At 34.5% G+C, this 18,975-nt stretch overlaps 1 protein-coding gene across 1 annotated transcript in view; it reads right to left on the bottom strand.

Annotated features, from left to right (window-relative positions):
- Positions 1–18,975, bottom strand: part of ttn.2 (titin, tandem duplicate 2) — a 391,135-nt gene that overhangs the window by 183,056 nt on the left and 189,104 nt on the right. Inside the window, exons 101-113 of the mRNA XM_072261778.1 lie at positions 18,616–18,690; positions 15,999–16,067; positions 14,290–14,373; positions 13,696–13,776; positions 12,326–12,409; positions 11,748–11,828; positions 11,232–11,315; positions 9,802–9,879; positions 8,480–8,563; positions 6,984–7,067; positions 4,003–4,074; positions 1,576–1,659; positions 66–149 (exon numbers count right to left, since the gene is read on the bottom strand). Coding sequence (XP_072117879.1) covers positions 66–149; positions 1,576–1,659; positions 4,003–4,074; positions 6,984–7,067; positions 8,480–8,563; positions 9,802–9,879; positions 11,232–11,315; positions 11,748–11,828; positions 12,326–12,409; positions 13,696–13,776; positions 14,290–14,373; positions 15,999–16,067; positions 18,616–18,690 — 1,044 coding nt within the window. The remainder of the gene's footprint in view (positions 1–65; positions 150–1,575; positions 1,660–4,002; positions 4,075–6,983; positions 7,068–8,479; positions 8,564–9,801; positions 9,880–11,231; positions 11,316–11,747; positions 11,829–12,325; positions 12,410–13,695; positions 13,777–14,289; positions 14,374–15,998; positions 16,068–18,615; positions 18,691–18,975) is intronic.

Raw genomic sequence — 18,975 nt, 5'->3', positions numbered from 1 at the left:
AGTATAGCAGAGCAGTTATAAAATATAGCTATATCAGCATGAGATATTTCTGTGTACATTGGTACCTTTTCTTGAGATGACTTCCTTTTCTCTTGAAACAGCAATTATTTCAACATCTTCCAGTATTTTGGGCTTGGAAATCTCCAGCACTTGAATAAATATTGTACGTTAAGATAAGTCAATTTAAGAAAATATAATTTATGTAAGATGTTTAAATATTAAGTTAACAGGACACAAAACATACATCACAAGAAGGCTCAAAATGACATTAACCCATTTGGGTCATACAGAGACAAACATTAACCTGCTTTGGACTGACAATGAAAAGCATCTAACTGGTCAAACAGAATAGAAACTTGACAGCATAACATGAAAAATATTCATTACATTTGCAAAGAAAATGTTTTACTTCAATACTAACAGCAGGCTCCTTCAAATATGATGCTTAATGCCATTAATTAAAATGTCATTTATTGAAGGGTATAGGCATTGAAACAAAAATGAAAAAATATCATGAAAACAATGAGGTGAATCAAGTAGACCTAGAATATACTAATTGCCCGGGCATCTGTTATTCTCTTCAAATTCATCTTTGCACTATGAAATATCCCTCTCTGAACAAGCCAGATAAACTTTGCATGGGAAATAAAACAGAAAAAAAATGGAAATTCTCAGCAAGTCAAGTAGCATATAAGGACAGAGAAAGAGTTAACATTTCGGGTTGGCGATCCTTCATCACAACTGCAGATTTTGAATTTCAAAATTTGCCATGGGAATTGGAGTCCCTATATTTGAATGGGGAATTACCAGGTCTGCTGAATATATTAGAAAAGGAAATAATCTTTGTTTAAACATCTTTTGTTTCTAATTACTTTCTAGCTATTAATATAGATATTTCATTACATTTTATTTCTTTTAGGAATTTTGATTAACATTATTTTAAGTAACATCATTAGGTTTAAAATTACTCTGATTATTAAGAACATTTAATAGCTGTTAAAACACCTTCATTGGCTTTGAAAGAAGGCAAAGGATGGACATGCTAGAGTTTATTTTCCAGAAAAGAATATGAAGTGATTTGATTAAGGTTCTTAAGTTAAATGTTCGCTTGCATGAAGAAAAAAACTAATTACCAAAGCACATTAATAATTCTTCACTAGTAAATGATAAAGTGCTAAACTTGCTATTGTAGAAAATTTGAGGTGATTAATTTGAATGACTATAAATGGCTGCTGGATCAGTAGAAGAGAAGGAAGAATTATAAGAGTATCTTAATATTGTGAGATGATGGTAGGATGTTTGTGAGAAGCATAAACACTGGGAGAGATCTGCGGCTTATATACATGATCTAAAAGTTTACGAAATTGTATGTAAGTAACAACTTCAACACACAAATAGAAAACAATAAAAAATTTACTAGACTTCAAAAGAATCATTGGTGACTTGTTGGGTCAATGAATTTCATTCAAATAAGAAGGAACAGAAATAGAGTTCTAAGTAAGAATAAATTGTTCCCAGGAAAGCTATTAAGATTATGATCGACGTGGTATTTTGATTATCTTGTCAATTTTGTACCTTTCATTGGTGCAACTTCATCTCTCTTTGGAACAATGGCTGGTTTTTCTTCTGGTTTTACTGGCACTTTGGGAACCTCGGGTGCTTAAAATGATACAGGTTCTTATAAGAAAAGATTCACTCAAAGAACAAGTACAAAAAAAGGTTGACATACTGTCTGAATAAGAGGTGAAGAGAAGGTTAACATGCAGTTAACATGAATTCAAAATAACTTCATATCTTTAGAATTAACATAATGAATACACCAACAATGAAGTGACCTATGTAAAAGAATGGAATACTAATTACTTTTACTTATTCTATCGCCTTAATAAATATATAATTCCATGCAAATTAAATGAGTCAACTCACCTTACAATAATTATTCCAAATTTACAATTGGTTTTAGTTCTCAATTAATTTAAACTTTGAAAGATAATTTCTACATTAACTGAAAATATGCTCGTGATATCACAAACTTTGGAAACGTTCCTCAGAACCCTCTGCACAAACTGAAATCTCTAAAAATTTTTGCAATTGTTTTGAGTTGAATTGACGAAGTGTTATCAGTGGTTCTATATGTTAGAGCTATTAGAATGTAAATAATGCATACAGGTTACTATGTTGCATAGTTTAACAATGACTTTGGAAAATACATATAGAATAGACAGACAAGATCTAGGTCTACTAGTTCTCCTATTAGGCATTTCATCTTGTGTTCTTCCTATGACTGTAATTTCTGATGTTGGGATTCTACAGCACTACACTGGGGAGTTTCAGTTTAATGCTTGTAATAATTTCTAAGTAAGTATATGATTTAGTAACTTTGCTTTAAGTAAATAATCATTTTAAATATATTCACACTAATGTTAACAGTTTTGAATTGTTCCTGAATGTCATTGACATTTAAACCAATTAAAATATCTGACAATTTTGCCAGAAGTCAAAACTCTGTCTCAGCTTCATTTTCTGTCAAGGTTTATTGGGCTATTTCAGAGAGGAATCTTTGTATTATTTTAGCAAAACAACCTTATTATTCATCTCACTGCCCATCTCAAGGATATCAACAACCAGCAAGATCAACTTCTGCATCTAGGCCTAAAATATTTGGTGAACAGATAAAGATTTATTAAAATATCAATGTCATGATATTTAATATATTTAGACAATTGAACCTCAATAGTTCAATTAAAAAAACAACAATCTATATATTCCCCACAAAGCATAGAAAAGTGCATCCACATATATATGTATACATATATATCCTCTACAATTACTCTGAGCACCGGTGCCACACAAGGCTGTGTACTCATCCCCCTGTTGTACTCACTGTACACCCATGATTGTGTAGCCATGTTTCCATCAAACTCAATATATAAGTTTGCTGATGACACCACAATTGTAGGCCGTATCTCGGGTAATGATGAGTTTCAGTACAGAGAGGAAATTAAGAACCTGGTGGCATGGTGCGAAGACAACATCCTATCTCTCAACGTCAGCAAGACGAAGGAATGGGTTGTTGACTTCAGAAGGAGTAACGGACCCCACAACCTCATTTACATCAGTGGTGCGCAAGTGGAACGGGTCAAAAGATTTAAGTTTCTCGGGGGTCAATATCACAAATGACCTGACTTGGTCTAACCAAGCAGGGTCCACTGTCAAGAAGGCTCACCAGCACCTTTACTTCCTGAGAAAGCTAAAGAAATTTGGCCTGTCCCCTAAAATCCTCACTAATCTTTATAGATGCAGCGGAGAAAGCATTCTTCTTGGGTGCATCACAACCTGGTATGGAAGTTGACCTGTCCAAGACCGGAAGAAGCTGCAGAAGATTGTGAACACAGCCCAGCACATCACACAAACCAATCTTCCGTCCTTGGACTCACTTTAGATCGCACGCTGTTGGAGCAGTGCTGCCAGGATAATCAAGGATATGACCCACCCAGCCAACACACTTTTCGTCCCTCTTCCCTCCGGGAGAAGGCTCAGGAGCTTGAAGACTCATATGGCCAGATATGGGAACAGCTTCTTTCCAACTGGGATAAGACTGCTGAACAGATCCTGACCCGGATCTGGGCCGTAACCTCCAAATATCCGGACCTGGCGCTCGGTCTTTTTTGCACTACCTTACTTTCCCTTTTCTATTTTCTATTTATGATTTATAATTTAAATTTTTAATATTTACTATCGATTTGTACTCCAGGGAGCACGAAGCGCAGAATCAAATATCGCTGTGATGATTGTATGTTCTAGTATCAATTGTTTGGCGACAATAAAGTATATCAGTTACATAAAAAAGTCACAGAACAGCAAAGTACACAAAGAAAGGCAAATGATACTTATTAAGAAGAAAGATTATAGCTATGATGAGTGGATTTCATCATGAGAAATATAAATTGTTCTCACTTTCTTGAGTAAAGTTTATAAGGATGGTCCCCTTTCATCTCGTACCTTTTGTTGTTATGATCTCTTCTTTTCTTGGTTTCAATTCTTCTACCACTGGTTTCTTAGGAATTCCTGGCACTTTAAAAGATGTTGGATTGTTTTAGGATAAGATTCATTTAAGAAACATTTAAAAAATGCAGAAACACACAATAGCATGAGACAAACAGGACAAATAGAATTAACACAATACATCAGACAAAGTATCCAAATCAACTAATAATAAACATAATACTATAAACAACAGGAATTCTGCAGATGCTGGAAATTCAAGCAACACACATCAAAGTTGCTGGTGAATGCAGCAGGCCAGGCAGCATCTCTAGGAAGAGGTACAGTCGACGTTTCAGGCTGAGACCCTTTGTCAGGACTAACTGAAGGAAGAGTTAGTGAGAGATTTGAAAGTGGGAGGGGGAGGGGGAGATCCAAAATGATAGGAGAAGACAGGAGAGGGAAGGATGGAGCCAAGAGCTGGACAGGTGATTGGCAAAGTGGATATGAGAGGATCATGGGACAAGAGGTCCGAGGAGAAAGACGGGGGGTGGGGGGAACCCAGAGGATGGGCAAGGGGTATAGTCAGAGGGACAGAGGGAGAAAAAGGAGAGAAAGAGAAAGAATGTGTGTATATAAATAAATAACGGATGGGGTACAAGGGGGAGGTAGGGCATTAGCGGAAGTTTGAGAAGTCAATGTTCATGCCATCAGGTTGGAGGCTACCCAGACGGAATATAAGGAGTTGCTCCTCCAACCTGAGTGTGGCTTCATCTTTACAGTAGAGGAGGCCGTGGATAGACATGTCAGAATGGGAATGGGATGTGGAATTAAAATGTGTGGCCACTGGGAGATCCTGCTTTCTCTGGCGGACAGAGCGTAGGTGTTCAGCAAAGCGGTCTCCCAGTCTGCGCCGGGTCTCGGCAATATATAGAAGGCCACATCGGGAGCACCGGACGCAGTATATCACCCCAGCCAACTCACAGGTGAAGTGTCGACTCACATGGAAGGACTGTCTGGGGCCCTGAATGGTGGTAAGGGCATGTGTAGCACTTGTTCCGCTTACAAGGATAAGTGCCAGGAGGGAGATCAGTGGGGAGGGATGGGGGGGGGGGGAGGAACGAATGGACAAGGGAGTCGCGTAGGGAGCAATCCCTGCGGAAAGCGGTGGGGGGGGAAGGAAAAGATGTGCTTAGTGGTGGGATTCTGATGGAGGTGGCGGAAGTTACGGAGAATAGTATGTTGGACCTGGAGGCTGGTGGGGTGGTAGGTGAGGACCAGGGGAACCCTATTCCTAGTGGGGTGGCGGGAGGATGGAGTGAGAGCAGATGTGCATGAAATCGGGAGATGCGTTTGAGAGCAGAGTTGATGGTGGAGGAAGGGAAGCCCCTTTCTTTAAAAAAGGAAGACACCTCCCTCGTCCTGGAATGAAAAGCCTCATCCTGAGAGCAGATGTGGCGAAGACGGAGGAATTGCGAGAAGGGGATGGCATTTTTGCAAGAGACAGGGTGAGAAGAGGAATAGTCCAGATAGCTGTGAGAGTCAGTAGGCTTATAGTAGACATCAGTGGATAAGCTGTCTCCAGAGACAGAGACAGAAAGATCTAGAAAGCGGAGGGAGGTGTCGGAAATGGACCAGGTAAACTTGAGGGCAGGGTGAAAGTTGGAGGCAAAGTTAGTAAAGTCAACGAGCTCAGCATGAGCTCATAATACTATAAATACATTTGGAGCATCCTATTAGATGGGGGCAAATTGAAATTAGGTGGAATGGATTTTTCCAGTGTTATAGCTAATATTTATCTCAGCATATAACACACAAAAAAATAAGTTGGAGTTACTTGGTAGGTCAGGCAGCATCTGCAGAATGATAAACAAAATGAATATTCCAGGTCAAACTGTTAAAAGTTCTGATGAAGGATCCTTTGACATGAAATGGTAATGCTGTTTCATTTTTCACAGACGTTACCTTACCTGCTGAGAGTTCCCAGCATTTACTGCTTTTTATTTTAGTTCCAGAATTAGTAATTTTCTTTACCCTAATTCTACTTTTTGTTCCTGTTACTATAGTCATTGTTAATAAAGTAAGTTGCATTATCCACTAATTTATGATCCAAATAACTGTACTCACAAAGTTGACCATGTATTACTGGGATTATTGGGAAAGATAGCACATTCTCTACAAACCCCTGTAGTAGGGTTTACTGAAACATATTTCCTATGATATAGATTACACTTGATGCAATGGAATATCAATAGTTGATGTATAGGTAGAGTTGTCCAGCCAGAGCTAGAGTTGGGGTGAGCAACAGGGCTAGGGTGAGGAATGTTGGGGGTCAGGTAACTGGGTAGATTTGTATTCTGAGCAAGGGGCTGGAGTGTAGGCTGGGTATGTGGTTGGATCAGGGATCTGAATGCAGACAGGTTGTACTGACAAGCTGAAACTTTCATCAGTGGGTTATGTAGCATTCATGGGGGCAAAGGGATAGTTGACTTTCAAGCTCAGACTCTGCCTCAGGACTGAGAGAGTAAAAGGCAGTTATTTGCAGTTATATTTTTTGGGTGTGGGGTGTGGGTGTTAACTGATGATTGTTGAATGCCATTGTAGTCTTAGTATCAACTCTTTATTAAAAAAAGATGATCTCTTTTTTTAGTACAGTTTCTGGCTCAGCTTCAGTATCAAGTTGCTTCTTTGGAATCTCTAAGACTTGAAGAACATGATCAAGAATGAAGTATATCAAAGGTGGCACCCATAATTTTGAAGTGAGATTTAAAATCAAAGTACAACATAAAACACAGAGGACAGACAAATCTAGCACACGATGATAAAAGAATTATCCAATTAACAATTATATCCAAAGATAGTATGCCTACATATTTCTAACCCAGTGATGGTTGATCTTTCTGCATCAATGGCTTATTCATTTAATTTTATACTAGTATAGCAGAGCAGTTATAAAATATAGCTATATCAGCATGAGATATTTCTGTGTACATTGGTACCTTTTCTTGAGATGACTTCCTTTTCTCTTGAAACAGCAATTATTTCAACATCTTCCAGTATTTTGGACTTAGAAATCTCCAGCACTTGAATAAATATTGTACGTTAAGAGTCAATTTAAGAAAATATAACTTATGTAAGATGTTTAAATATTAAGTTAACAGGACACAAAACATACATCACAAAAAGGCTCAAAATGACATTAACCCATTTGGGTCATACAGAGACAAACATTAACCTGCTTTGGACTGACAATGAAAATCATCTAATTGGTCAAACAGAATAGAAACTTGACAGCATAACATGAAAAATATTCATTACATTTGCAAAGAAAATGTTTTACTTCAATACTAACAGCAGGCTCCTTCAAATATGATGCTTAATGCCAGTAATTAAAATGTCATTTATTGAAAGGTATAGGCATTGAAACAAAAATGAAAAAATATCATGAAAACAATGAGGTGAATCAAGTAGACCTAGAATATACTAATTGCCCGGGCATCTGTCATTCTCTTCAAATTCATCTTTGCACTATGAAATATCCCTCTCTGAACAAGCCAGATAAACTTTGCATGGGAAATAAAACAGAAAAAAAAAATGGAAATTCTCAGCAAGTCAAGTAGCATATAAGGACAGAGAAAGAGTTAACATTTCGGGTTGGCGATCCTTCATCACCACTGCAGATTTTGAATTTGAAAACTTGCCATGGGAATTGGAGTCCCTATAATTGAATGGGGATTTACTAGGTCTGCTGAATACATTAGAAAAGGAAATAATCTTTGTTTTACATCTTTTGTTTCTAATTACTTTCTAGATATTTCATTACATTTTATTTCTTTTAGGAATTTTGATTAACAGTATTTTAAGTAACATCATCAAGTTTAAAATTACTCTGATTATTAAGAACATTTAATAGCTGTTAAAACACCTTCATTGGCTTTGAGAGAAGGTAAAGGATGGACATGCTAAAGTTTATTTTCCAGAAAAGATTATGCAGTGATTTGATTAAGGTTCTTAAGTTAAATGTTTGCTCCCATGCAGAGAAAAACTAATTACCAAAGCACATTAATAATTCTTCACCAGTAAATGATAAAGTGCTAAACTTGCTATTGTAGAAAATTTGAGGTGATTAATTTGAATGACTATAAATGGCTGCTGAATCAGTAGAAGAGAAGGAAGAAATATAAGAGTATCTTAATATGGTGAGATGATGGTAGGATGTTTGTGAGAAGCATAAACACTGGCAGAGATCTGTGGCTTGTATACATGGTCTAAAAGTTTACGAAATTCTATGTAAGTAACAACTACAACACACAAATAGAAAACAATAAAAAATTTACTAGACTTCAAAAGAATCATTGGTGACTTGTTAGGTCAATGAATTTCATTCAAATAAGAAGGAACAGAAACCGAGTTCCAAGTAAGAATAAAGAGTTCCCAGGAAAGCTACTAAGATTATGATCAACGTGGTATTTTGATTATCTTGTCAATTTTGTACCTTTCATTGGTGCAACTTCATCTCTCTTTGGAACAATGGCTGGTTTTTCTTCTGGTTTTACTGGCACTTTGGGAACCTCGGGTGCTTAAAATGATACAGGTTCTTATAAGAAAAGATTCACTCAAAGAACAAGTACAAAAAAAGGTTGACATACTGTCTGAATAAGAGGTGAAGAGAAGGTTAAAATGCAGTTAACATGAATTCAAAATAACTTCATATCTTTAGAATTAACATAATGAATACACCAACAATGAAGTGACCTATGTAAGAGAATGGAATACTAATTTCTTTTACTTATTCTATTGCCTTAATAAATATATAATTTCCACGCAAATTATATGAGTCAACTCACTTTACAATAATTATTCCAAATCTGCAATTGGTTTTAGTTCTCAATTAATTTAAACATTGAAAGATAATTTCTACATTAACTGAAAATATGCTCGTGATATCACAAACTTTGGAAACCTTCCTCAAAACCCTCTGCACAAACTGAAATTTCTAAGATTTTTTTTCAATTGATTTGACAAAGTGTAATCAGTGGCTCTATATGTTAAAGCTATTGTAATGTAAGTAATGCATACAGGTTACTATGTTACATATTTTAACAATGACTTTGGCAAATACATATAGAATAGACAGACAAGATCTAGGTCTACTAGTTCTCTTATTAGGTATTTCATCTTGCATTCTTCCTATGACTGCACATCAGGATACAGAGGGGGATCTATCTGACTGGTTTGAAGAATCCAGACTCTATTGGCATAGACTGAATGGCAACAGGTCCTCTGGAAGTACAGTAAGAAAGCTCTATCTCACAAAACAAGTTGTTTACAAGCAGCAAAAGCCCTTCCCTGCTTTGTCAACTATAAAACTCAGAGAAGCATTTAAGATATTTTTAATTGATTCTGATATCTGGAAACTTTAAAAATCCAATAAGATTAAATTTAATAATTAAAATAAATAAAATCAAGAGCACCTAAAAGCAAAACTGAAAAAATAAACTTAAATAATTAAAGTGTAACTAACTCCCAACCCACAGCCATAAATCCCCAGGGAAATAATCGATGCTTGGGCCAGACTAGTGCAGGATCTAAGAAGAAATTCCCTCTCAGCAACTGTGGGGAAGTCCTGGACCTACTGCTGTTAAAAAGCTTAAATGGTGGTGATTCATATCAGAACTGCTAGGGTTTGCTCCACTGGATTCTACACTGTTAACAGGCTTTGAAGGTTCAGTATAAGAAGTAGAAGTTGTTTTCATTCCAAATGTGAACATGCTGAATTGTGAACTAAGTTTTGATGTTTTTCAACTATATTTGTACCTTTTACTGGAGGAACTTCCTCTTTTCTTGAAACTGTTTCTGGTTTAACTTTTACAACCTTCTTGGGAACCTCTGGCACTTTAAAGAATATAATTACTTTATTAATTCATAACAAATAAGTCTGGCATTTTTGACTATAGTAATTTAATCCAATAAGGCAACATAAAACCGAGAACTAAAATGAGTATTTTCTCTTGACTGAGTAATTAAACTATCAAATTAGATAGTTGGACTCTTTCAACATTATTTAAGGTTACAAAATAAAATTAATGTTACAGTTGAAAAGTTAAATACTTCAGTCAGCCATTTATGGCCATAATAATGAACTAGTATTTGGATGAAATGTTAAATCTCTGAAGTACATAATTGCTTAGAATATGAATAACTATGTATCAAAAAACAGGGACATTTACCATCATAGTTACATTTTAAAATTGCCTTTACAAATTAGTTTAAATATCTTCAAATTTACTTTCCAATTGCAGTTATCTATCTCCATGGAATTACGGGTTAAAATAAATTTTAAGATTGGGTAGACTAATACAAAATGGTTGTGGTAAACCACAGTTTAATTTTTGTTAGAAATTCATATTAATTCCTTATTTCATGTCAAAGATGACAATGACAAAAACTTACACATATACACACATACATGATCGCACAAACACAAGTCAATGCTGAACAGTAGATACTGTGTTTATTTTATAGACTTGGCTGGAATGACTCCCTCTTTCCTAGGAAGAGATATTGGTTTCACTCCTTCAGCCAGAGGCCTCTTCAGAACATTTAGCACTTCAATGATATCAGGAAATTAACTCAATAAAACGAACATAGCAGTGAAGTGGTTAAACTATATCAGGATAAAACATGTATGTCAAGAGAGACTAATGGCATAACTTTTAAGTCAGAAAGGAAATTAATCACATGGGTTCTATTGAAGGGACTCAGTATTTAGAGTTGATGATATGAACTGTATCTGTTTAATTGGACATAACTTGCTCTGTGTATACTAATAAATTCTGCATTAAACTGTTAGCTTACATATTTTTAACTTAGAGAAAAAAGTCCTTCAATATTATTTAAGCTTACAAAACAAAATTAAAGTTACAGATGAAAAATTAAATATTTTGATCAGCCATTCATGACCTAGTAATAATGAACTAGTATTTGGATGAAATGTTAATCTCGGTATAATCACAAATATTTATATATATTTTCTTGCAAATCATCAAAGCTCTTCCATAAATACAGTAGTTAATACTTAACACCCATATATAACATCAAACGTAATGCTCATAAAAACACAGACTGAAAACATAGGCTTTACACAAAGGAAAAGGAGCACTAAAGGAAATCAAAGCATTAAGGAGTGACCACAAAAGCAACTTCTACCAGAAAAAGCAGACAAGAAATATCCTGCACATTGCTACCTTTAGGTGGAATCTTTTCTTTTTTCTCCGGAACAGAGACTGGAATCACTTCTTCAATAGTGGGTTTCTTATGAATGTCTAATACTTCAAAGGACAATATTTTTAAGATACAAATAATTCCAAAACATTTAACATACAATAAAATACAAAACTAAAATATGTTTTAGAAGTAAAAAAGTCATTTGAGACAGATAGAAGTACACAAGATATTTCCTCTCTAAATCAAAATATCTATAAATGAGTTTAAACTATTTAAAATTCAATTGATTTAAAAATTAAACTGTAAGTCTATTTACACAAGTGACAGAACTACTGTTCACAATAAACTTGCACAGGTTTTAAACATAAAGTACACACCGCTATTAACAAATATCAGGAGGCCAGACTTAGCAAACCAAAAGCATGATCTGAAGACAAAGAATCACTGAATTATAATGAAAGTTAACAATGATGAAGGTTGAAGAAAACACACAATTTTATGCAAGCTCAATGGCTGAACAAGGAAGTTGCCTTTACCTTTAGCTGGAGTAATATCTTCCTTTGGAACAGCAGCTATTTTAGTTTCTTCAAGAACTGTCTTCCTAACGAGTTCTGATTCTTTAAAACAAAGTTACTAATTATTAAGTATACACATGAGGAGAAATTTAAAGAGATTAAGATAAAGGTGAACTTACAAGAGACAAGTTAAAACAACATATACAAACAAAATACATAAAATTTTTCATAATAGCACAACTTTTCAACGGAAGAGATATAATAAGTACACACACAAGATTAAAGCATACATTTAGGAATGGGAGCCGAATAGAAGGAGCAACACATTCAAAAAGCTTGAGGAGCTCAAGACTGAAAAACACTACTAGACAGAATAGACGACTCAGCTATCTCATTGATTTTCCAATGTTAGAACATTGATCTATAATTTTAAGGGATTTCTTCAATCAATTCACTTTACCATAAAAAACTTTTATTCAGTTGAATGTTGCAGTGCCAGTTCAAGAGACCTGAACTTTGGAAGACTACAATATGCAGTCACTGCTATGTTGCCTGTTAAGCAATACTGGCCTAGTTCAGACTGTTCGCATTATTTTTACCTGGCATTATCAAAATTTCTTCTTGTTTTGCAACAGAAATCTTTTCCACTTCTTCAACAACTGGCTTCCCAGGTGTCTTCCGAACTTGAAAGAATAAACATAAATTTCACTTTGAAGTTAAATGCCCAAAGTTAGATTCAATATATTAACATAAACATAACTCATGCAACCAGTATGACATTATGAACAATATAATAATTTCAATGCACTTTGGTTCAAACATTCCAGGAAATTTAATGAAATCACTATTTACGGTATTATTGTTGGTCAACTAATCAGCAAGTTTAGAAAAGAAACAGATATCGGAGTACCACAATTTGCTATGCTGATTGTCCTTATCCCTTTAATATTTTCATTATCTTGCTGAACTTACATTAATGTTCATACTGAAGATTAGTATTGATTCTTAATAATTCAAGGACTCACTCAACAACATAAGATTCATCAATAAGATGCCAACAAAAAAAATTATTTAACTATTGAATTAAATTTCAGCATACAATAAATTCTAAGAAATTACAATATTTAAAATATTTTTAGATTTTTTAGATTATTTTTAGATTTGTTTTATCGTTCTTACAATTCAGACATATTTCTCCTCCTTTGAGTACTTAGTACATATCTTTCTTTAAATTGTTGGTCCTGTTATTCATTAGGAAGTTCTATATGAACAACTGCCATACCAGGACAATCTGACAGCCACATATAGGACAAAACATTCTGAGCTGAAATGTAGTAAAAGTCAAATAATGCTGAACATGACAAGATGTATTTCTGTATGATTTGGGTAAATTCACTAATACATAACTGACTATCATAAAGCAAGAATAATGAAAAAACCTAAGTATTGTAAAACCCCAAAATATCTGGCACCTTCAGGACTTCGGTAACAATGGTCTGGCAAATTATCTTGACAATTGAATATTACTTCTATTAATACAGCAAAATATTTTAAAATTATTTGGTTAGGTGTTATACAGTTGTATAATAAATTTTCTAGTGCAAACAATATGCTTAAAGGGAGGGTGTAAAACTGGTTCCAGGTGTGTTTTAAAGAAATGTGGGAACTGCAGCCTCAGCGGGTTTAAAGGGAACGAGGGAACCAGTGTTCTGTTGAGTTTAAAGGGACGTTGGAAAACAGAGCTCTGATGAGTTTAAAAGGAGTTCAAGAACCACTACCCAGTGAGCTAGTCACTGAACATTTGAGATTTCTGAACACAACTGGATAGCAGATTGCTGGAGTTATACATCAGCATTTACAAACTTTGTACATAAAAAGTAAGCTTTGATAATGATTTTTGTAATATGAAATTGAGAACAATGAGAAATGAAGCCCATTGATATAAAATCTTCTGTGCTTTCATTTTTACCTTTAGTTGGTAGAACCTCCTCTTTTGATACAGTAAGAGATATGATTTCTTCCGATATTATTTCCTTACGGACTTCTGGCACTTTGAAAAAAATTAACAGCAAATTATAATGTGAAATGCACTATGTGTTGACTTAATAAATAAGCACAGTAATGTTGACCTGAAGTGACATTTTCTTTTGTAACAAATAAACATAATATTAAAACAGTTGCAATATCTTCAGAAATTACAGTATTTAATTTCACTTTCTTCATTTTTTCAAATCAAATGATCCAATATAATTGATATTAAAATTATATAAAGTAAATATTTGTAACTACATAACATAAATTTTATACAGTCAAACGACTGAGGATCACGCCTTTATCTAAATGACTAAAAGTAGTAGATTGCTATTTGCTTAAACCATAGGGCATGAGTAACCTAAGCTTGAAGAATAAGAACACTCCAGTGACACCAATGAAAAGCCAATTATAAAGCTAAAAAACAAGCCGATGATGCAAACTGCAGAATCATATCTGAACAATTGTCATAATATTCAATACAATAGAAGTGCTTTCTCCATGCAGAGATAAAAATTGCGTAATCGTGTACCTTTTTTTGGAGGAACCTCTTCTTTTCTTGGCACAATAATTTTTTCCACTTTTTCAACAACTGGTTTCTTAGGAGCCTCTGGCACTTTAAAAATACAGAATAGTTTTAAAATAATGCATATTTCTATCTGATTTATTATTCAAATTGTGAAGCAGACGAATAATGACATTTTCAGATACGATCACAGCTTACCTCCATTCAACCATCAGAGATTTTGTATCACTGTCTCTGATCAGGGCTGCATGTGCTAAAACTAATGGATAAATCCAAAATTTACAGATCATCCTAGAAAATCTGTCCTGCACAAGCAGCTTAAAGTATGGGAAACCATTTGCCATTCTTACTTCTCAAAGGCTTAGAATCATGCCTTCCCTTCCCTTGGTGTAGGTGTCCATAAGTTAGGAAGGAAGACTTCACCTCCTTTTTATAATAGTCACCCTCTCATGTTCTGTCAAAGCCCTCACAATTTGTTTACCACTTCTGTCATCATACATACTGCTCACTCAGAACACACATTTACTCGTTTTTACACTTCTTGCAGCAGAATTAAGTATATTAATACAAGAATATAATCAATATAGCAAGATATGCACAGACATCTGAAAGCTATAATTGTCATGTCAGGACAATCAGCATCAAATGTGGCAAGGCTGATATTTGGCTCAACATACTTACTAGAAATGTACTTCCCCTTCCCTAACTCTATGTTTCATATGTACGTTATGGTTTTGAATATAACAATCCATTATTGCAGCATCAGTCGATCTAACTGAGTGGCACAACAGTACAGAAACATATAGTAATTAATTCATCCTGGGCCTTTTATCTCATGCGCCAGCTTGATCAAGAGATTACCTGCTTGTGAGGCCATTAGAATCCAAACTGATTCCAGAAATGAAATGTAGTCCCACCTCACCATCTTCCTATCAATTGAGGTATTTCTTTACTCTAACATTGATTCAGTTAAATCACCCAGGCAGAGATCGATCTTTCTGATTATTCATCACAAATCCTCTTATTGATAAACTGTTATGAAATATCACAATGTTTTAGCAAGCCCCCTGGAATTTTATTTAGGGTAAAGATATTCTTTAGCCAAATTACAAAGATTGGACAATTCCCAATACAAATGATTCAGTAAAAATAACTTCAGCTGTAGGGCTCAGGAAACCACTGATTATTTGCTTGCAAAAATATGATTTGCTATTTTAAAACAACTCCAAATATTTGCCAAATGCTAAACTTTCACTGACAATCAAACAATTTTAAAGAAGAATGAAAGGAGATTCAAATACAAATTGATTTCTAATGTGAAACACATCACCTCACCCCCAACCTCTGCTGTTACAGGGCAGGTCTCCATTTATTATGTTAAGGAAAAATTCTAATCAGTAAACTACAAAAAGCATAGGTAATGCACACAAATCAAATATGTAAACACAATGGAATAAAATAATGGGATAGTTCAGTGATATGTGATATTGTATTGGCAATAAAGAACTAAGCAATGTCCCGAAGGTAAGCAGAGGAATATATAAAAGAGTGCCTTCTGAGATAGTCAACAACAGTATTATTGTTACAACAATAGTACTAATACAATCTTTATGAACATTTATCTGCAACAGTAAATGTACCCCTCTCACCTTAATGACAAAATTAAACAACAGGACACGTGAAGAAATATATGCATAAAGACATATATCTTTTACCTGTTTCTGTGATTTTTTCTTTCTTTTGGACCAGAACTGGTACTTCAGGAACAGGCTTCATAGCTTCTTCTGTCATATTAAAGGATTCATTTTTAATTTAGTAATAGACAATCAAAATGTAAGTTTATTCAAACTTGCAATGAAAATCATATAGATCACGGAACAGGCAATGGTAGTATTGAAATCACAGCTTCCCTTCCACCTCATTATTCTTTCTCCATACAACTTTTCAAGGAAATTACCTGTAAACATGTCAGATAATACTCTTAGCTCCTCTACGGGCATAAAATGCAGCTGAACTAAATTTACTTATGACTTCGACCTTCAGTTAAACTTGAAGGTCTGTACCCTCTCCAGCACCACATCATTTAATGTAACCTCCGTAATCGTGCCTGTTTCCAGCATCACTTTGGCCAATACATGGTTTTGTTACAAACAGACTCAATATGTAGCAGTCATTTTATTTTACACCCATCTCTAACGTGAGCTCTAAATTCTGCTCAATATATGCTTGATTATGCATCAGCCAGCTGGTAAATCTAAGAATTTCACTTTCCTCTATTTCTGGTATCTTGTCCATGTCCAAATTCCTCTGCCTTATCAGTGACAATTGTACCTTCAGGTCCAAAGTTACCTTCCTAAACATCTCCAACTTTCAGTTATTTCAGATGATCTTCAAAACTGCATCTCTAACTAGATTCTGTCTCTACATTGACTCTGTCAAAATTTGTATTTGTGAAGGTCCTTAGGATCTATCGTTGTGTTAAACACACTACATAAATAAAAGTTGCAGATAACAATTACTTAGAGGATGATTTTGATATTAATGAAAAAGCTGTAGTTACATGCAACAGTTTTTGAAATGATCTTTCACGTTTTAAAAAAATCGATGCTCCAAAAGTTGGTGAGTGTGTCTCACAACCCACACTCACTGACAATGTGTTTAATATGTGTTTATCAAATCAAGTCATAGGCTGGGACTTCACTCGCCCCATCACTGAACTATTCCCAGAACCTATGGGCTCACTTTCAAGGACTCTTCATCTCCATATTTACTGCTAATTTATTTATTATTTTATTTTTTCTTTTGTATTTCTACAGTGTGTTGTCTTTTGTACATCAGTTGTTTGTCTGTCCTGTTTGGTTTGGTCTTTCATTGTTTCTTATTGTGTTTCTTGGATTTACCAGAAGAAAATGAACCTCAGGTGACATATATATACTTAGATAATAAATTTGCTTTGAACTTGAACTTTATTAGTCAGGCACAGATTCACATTCAGGACTTTGTAGGACATTTAGTTTTGACCCAATTATTGAGGTTGTCTCTGGTAATAAGCCCTTGTATATATTAGTTAGACCATTAAGTTTTAAAGTGGGAGCATTCGTATCAGATTAAACTTGAGAATAATTAAAATGATCTGTCTAGAAACATATTTCTTGCATGCATGGAAGATACAATTTTGGTACCCAAATGCTTTCAGTGGGGCACATCTAATGAGTTCTATGCCAAACTGTACTTTTTTATTGCTCACCTATAATAATGCAAGTATAAACATTCTTTCAAGAACAAAGACAACACAACACAGTATTAGAGCTGCACAATATCAACAACAAAAGTAGAACAATGTATGTTCTACATTAAGATTTACAAGTAGCAGAGCATTGGCAATCTGAAGCCTCTAAAACAGAAATGATTTACAGGATAATGACATCATCAACACACAGACAATCTAAATAACAATTCTGGTATAAAATGTGTCTTCCTTTGCTTTAATTGTTGGAATGTTTTCTTTTTGTGTAAATGGTTTCATTTCTCTAGGATCCCACACTTTTAAATATTCAATTTCAAAAAACACTTGCTCTTAGGACATTACAATATAACATTAATCACAAAGAATTAATTAATATATAACACAAATGTCATCATAATTTCTCATTTTGCATCATGGTTCTGGAGTACATAAAATTACTATTGTGTTATAGAGCCTGGTTAATTACAGGAATAACAATAAGCACCTCGTTCATAATGGTAACCCTGTGATTACTTTAAGGCTCAGCTTTGAACTTTTTAATGTAAAGCTCACTTGTCCCTATAACATTTCAAGAGCATCAATTGCAACAACACGAGGAACCTATTAACCAGAATTAAGCTCCATTTGCGGATGATCCATTAAACTAGCATGGCTTGAGTTGAGTTTAAGGTGGTAGGAGAACAGGTAGTGAGGGTGCTTTCTATTTGCTGCTGAATTACAAGTTATCTGTATGCCATCACCAATTTTGTTCCATGCGAATCATGCTGTAAGTCACTGAGCACATTGTGGATGTTGTTTTGGTACACAAATGAGATCTTTAGCAGCCAGTCTGCTTTGATATATAAATACTATGATTTTTTAATAGTTAATTAACCATAATGCAAATGGAAAAAATATTTAACACACAAGGAGGACAAAATAAAGTTCAAACATACATACAAGAAATTAAATGATCACAAGCTTTTATGAGATGAGTTTATATTTGGGCATTGGTAATCTGAAGCCCATAAAAAAGAAATCATTTCTAAGATAATGATGATTATGCCAGAAATAATTGTACAACAAAATTAGTGCCTTCTTTATACCTTTTACTGTAGTAACTTTTTCTATTCTTGTAATTGATCTCACTTCCTCCATAGCAAACCCAGGAACCTCGGGAACTTAAAAAAATACAATTTATGGACAAAAGAGTACTAAAAATATGCGCTTATCACAAATGAACATACCAATACACATCACATTAAATAGGAAGACACCACAAACACATACATTATTGTGCTAATCACATCATAGTTTCTGCTTTTTGCATTATGATTTTGTAATAAGAAAACAGAGACGTAAATTGACGGAGGAATAGGCTATTTACCCCCATTACTGCTCTACCTTTGTACAGGTATTAAGATTGCACTGATCTATTACCTCCATGCTATAGAGCTGTACCGACC

The sequence above is a fragment of the Mobula birostris genome, chromosome 6 (assembly GCF_030028105.1).
Source record: "Mobula birostris isolate sMobBir1 chromosome 6, sMobBir1.hap1, whole genome shotgun sequence".
NCBI classification, from domain to species: Eukaryota; Metazoa; Chordata; class Chondrichthyes; order Myliobatiformes; family Myliobatidae; genus Mobula; species Mobula birostris.
Note: the sequence above shows the minus strand (reverse complement) of the source record. Positions and strands in the feature narration are given on the sequence as shown.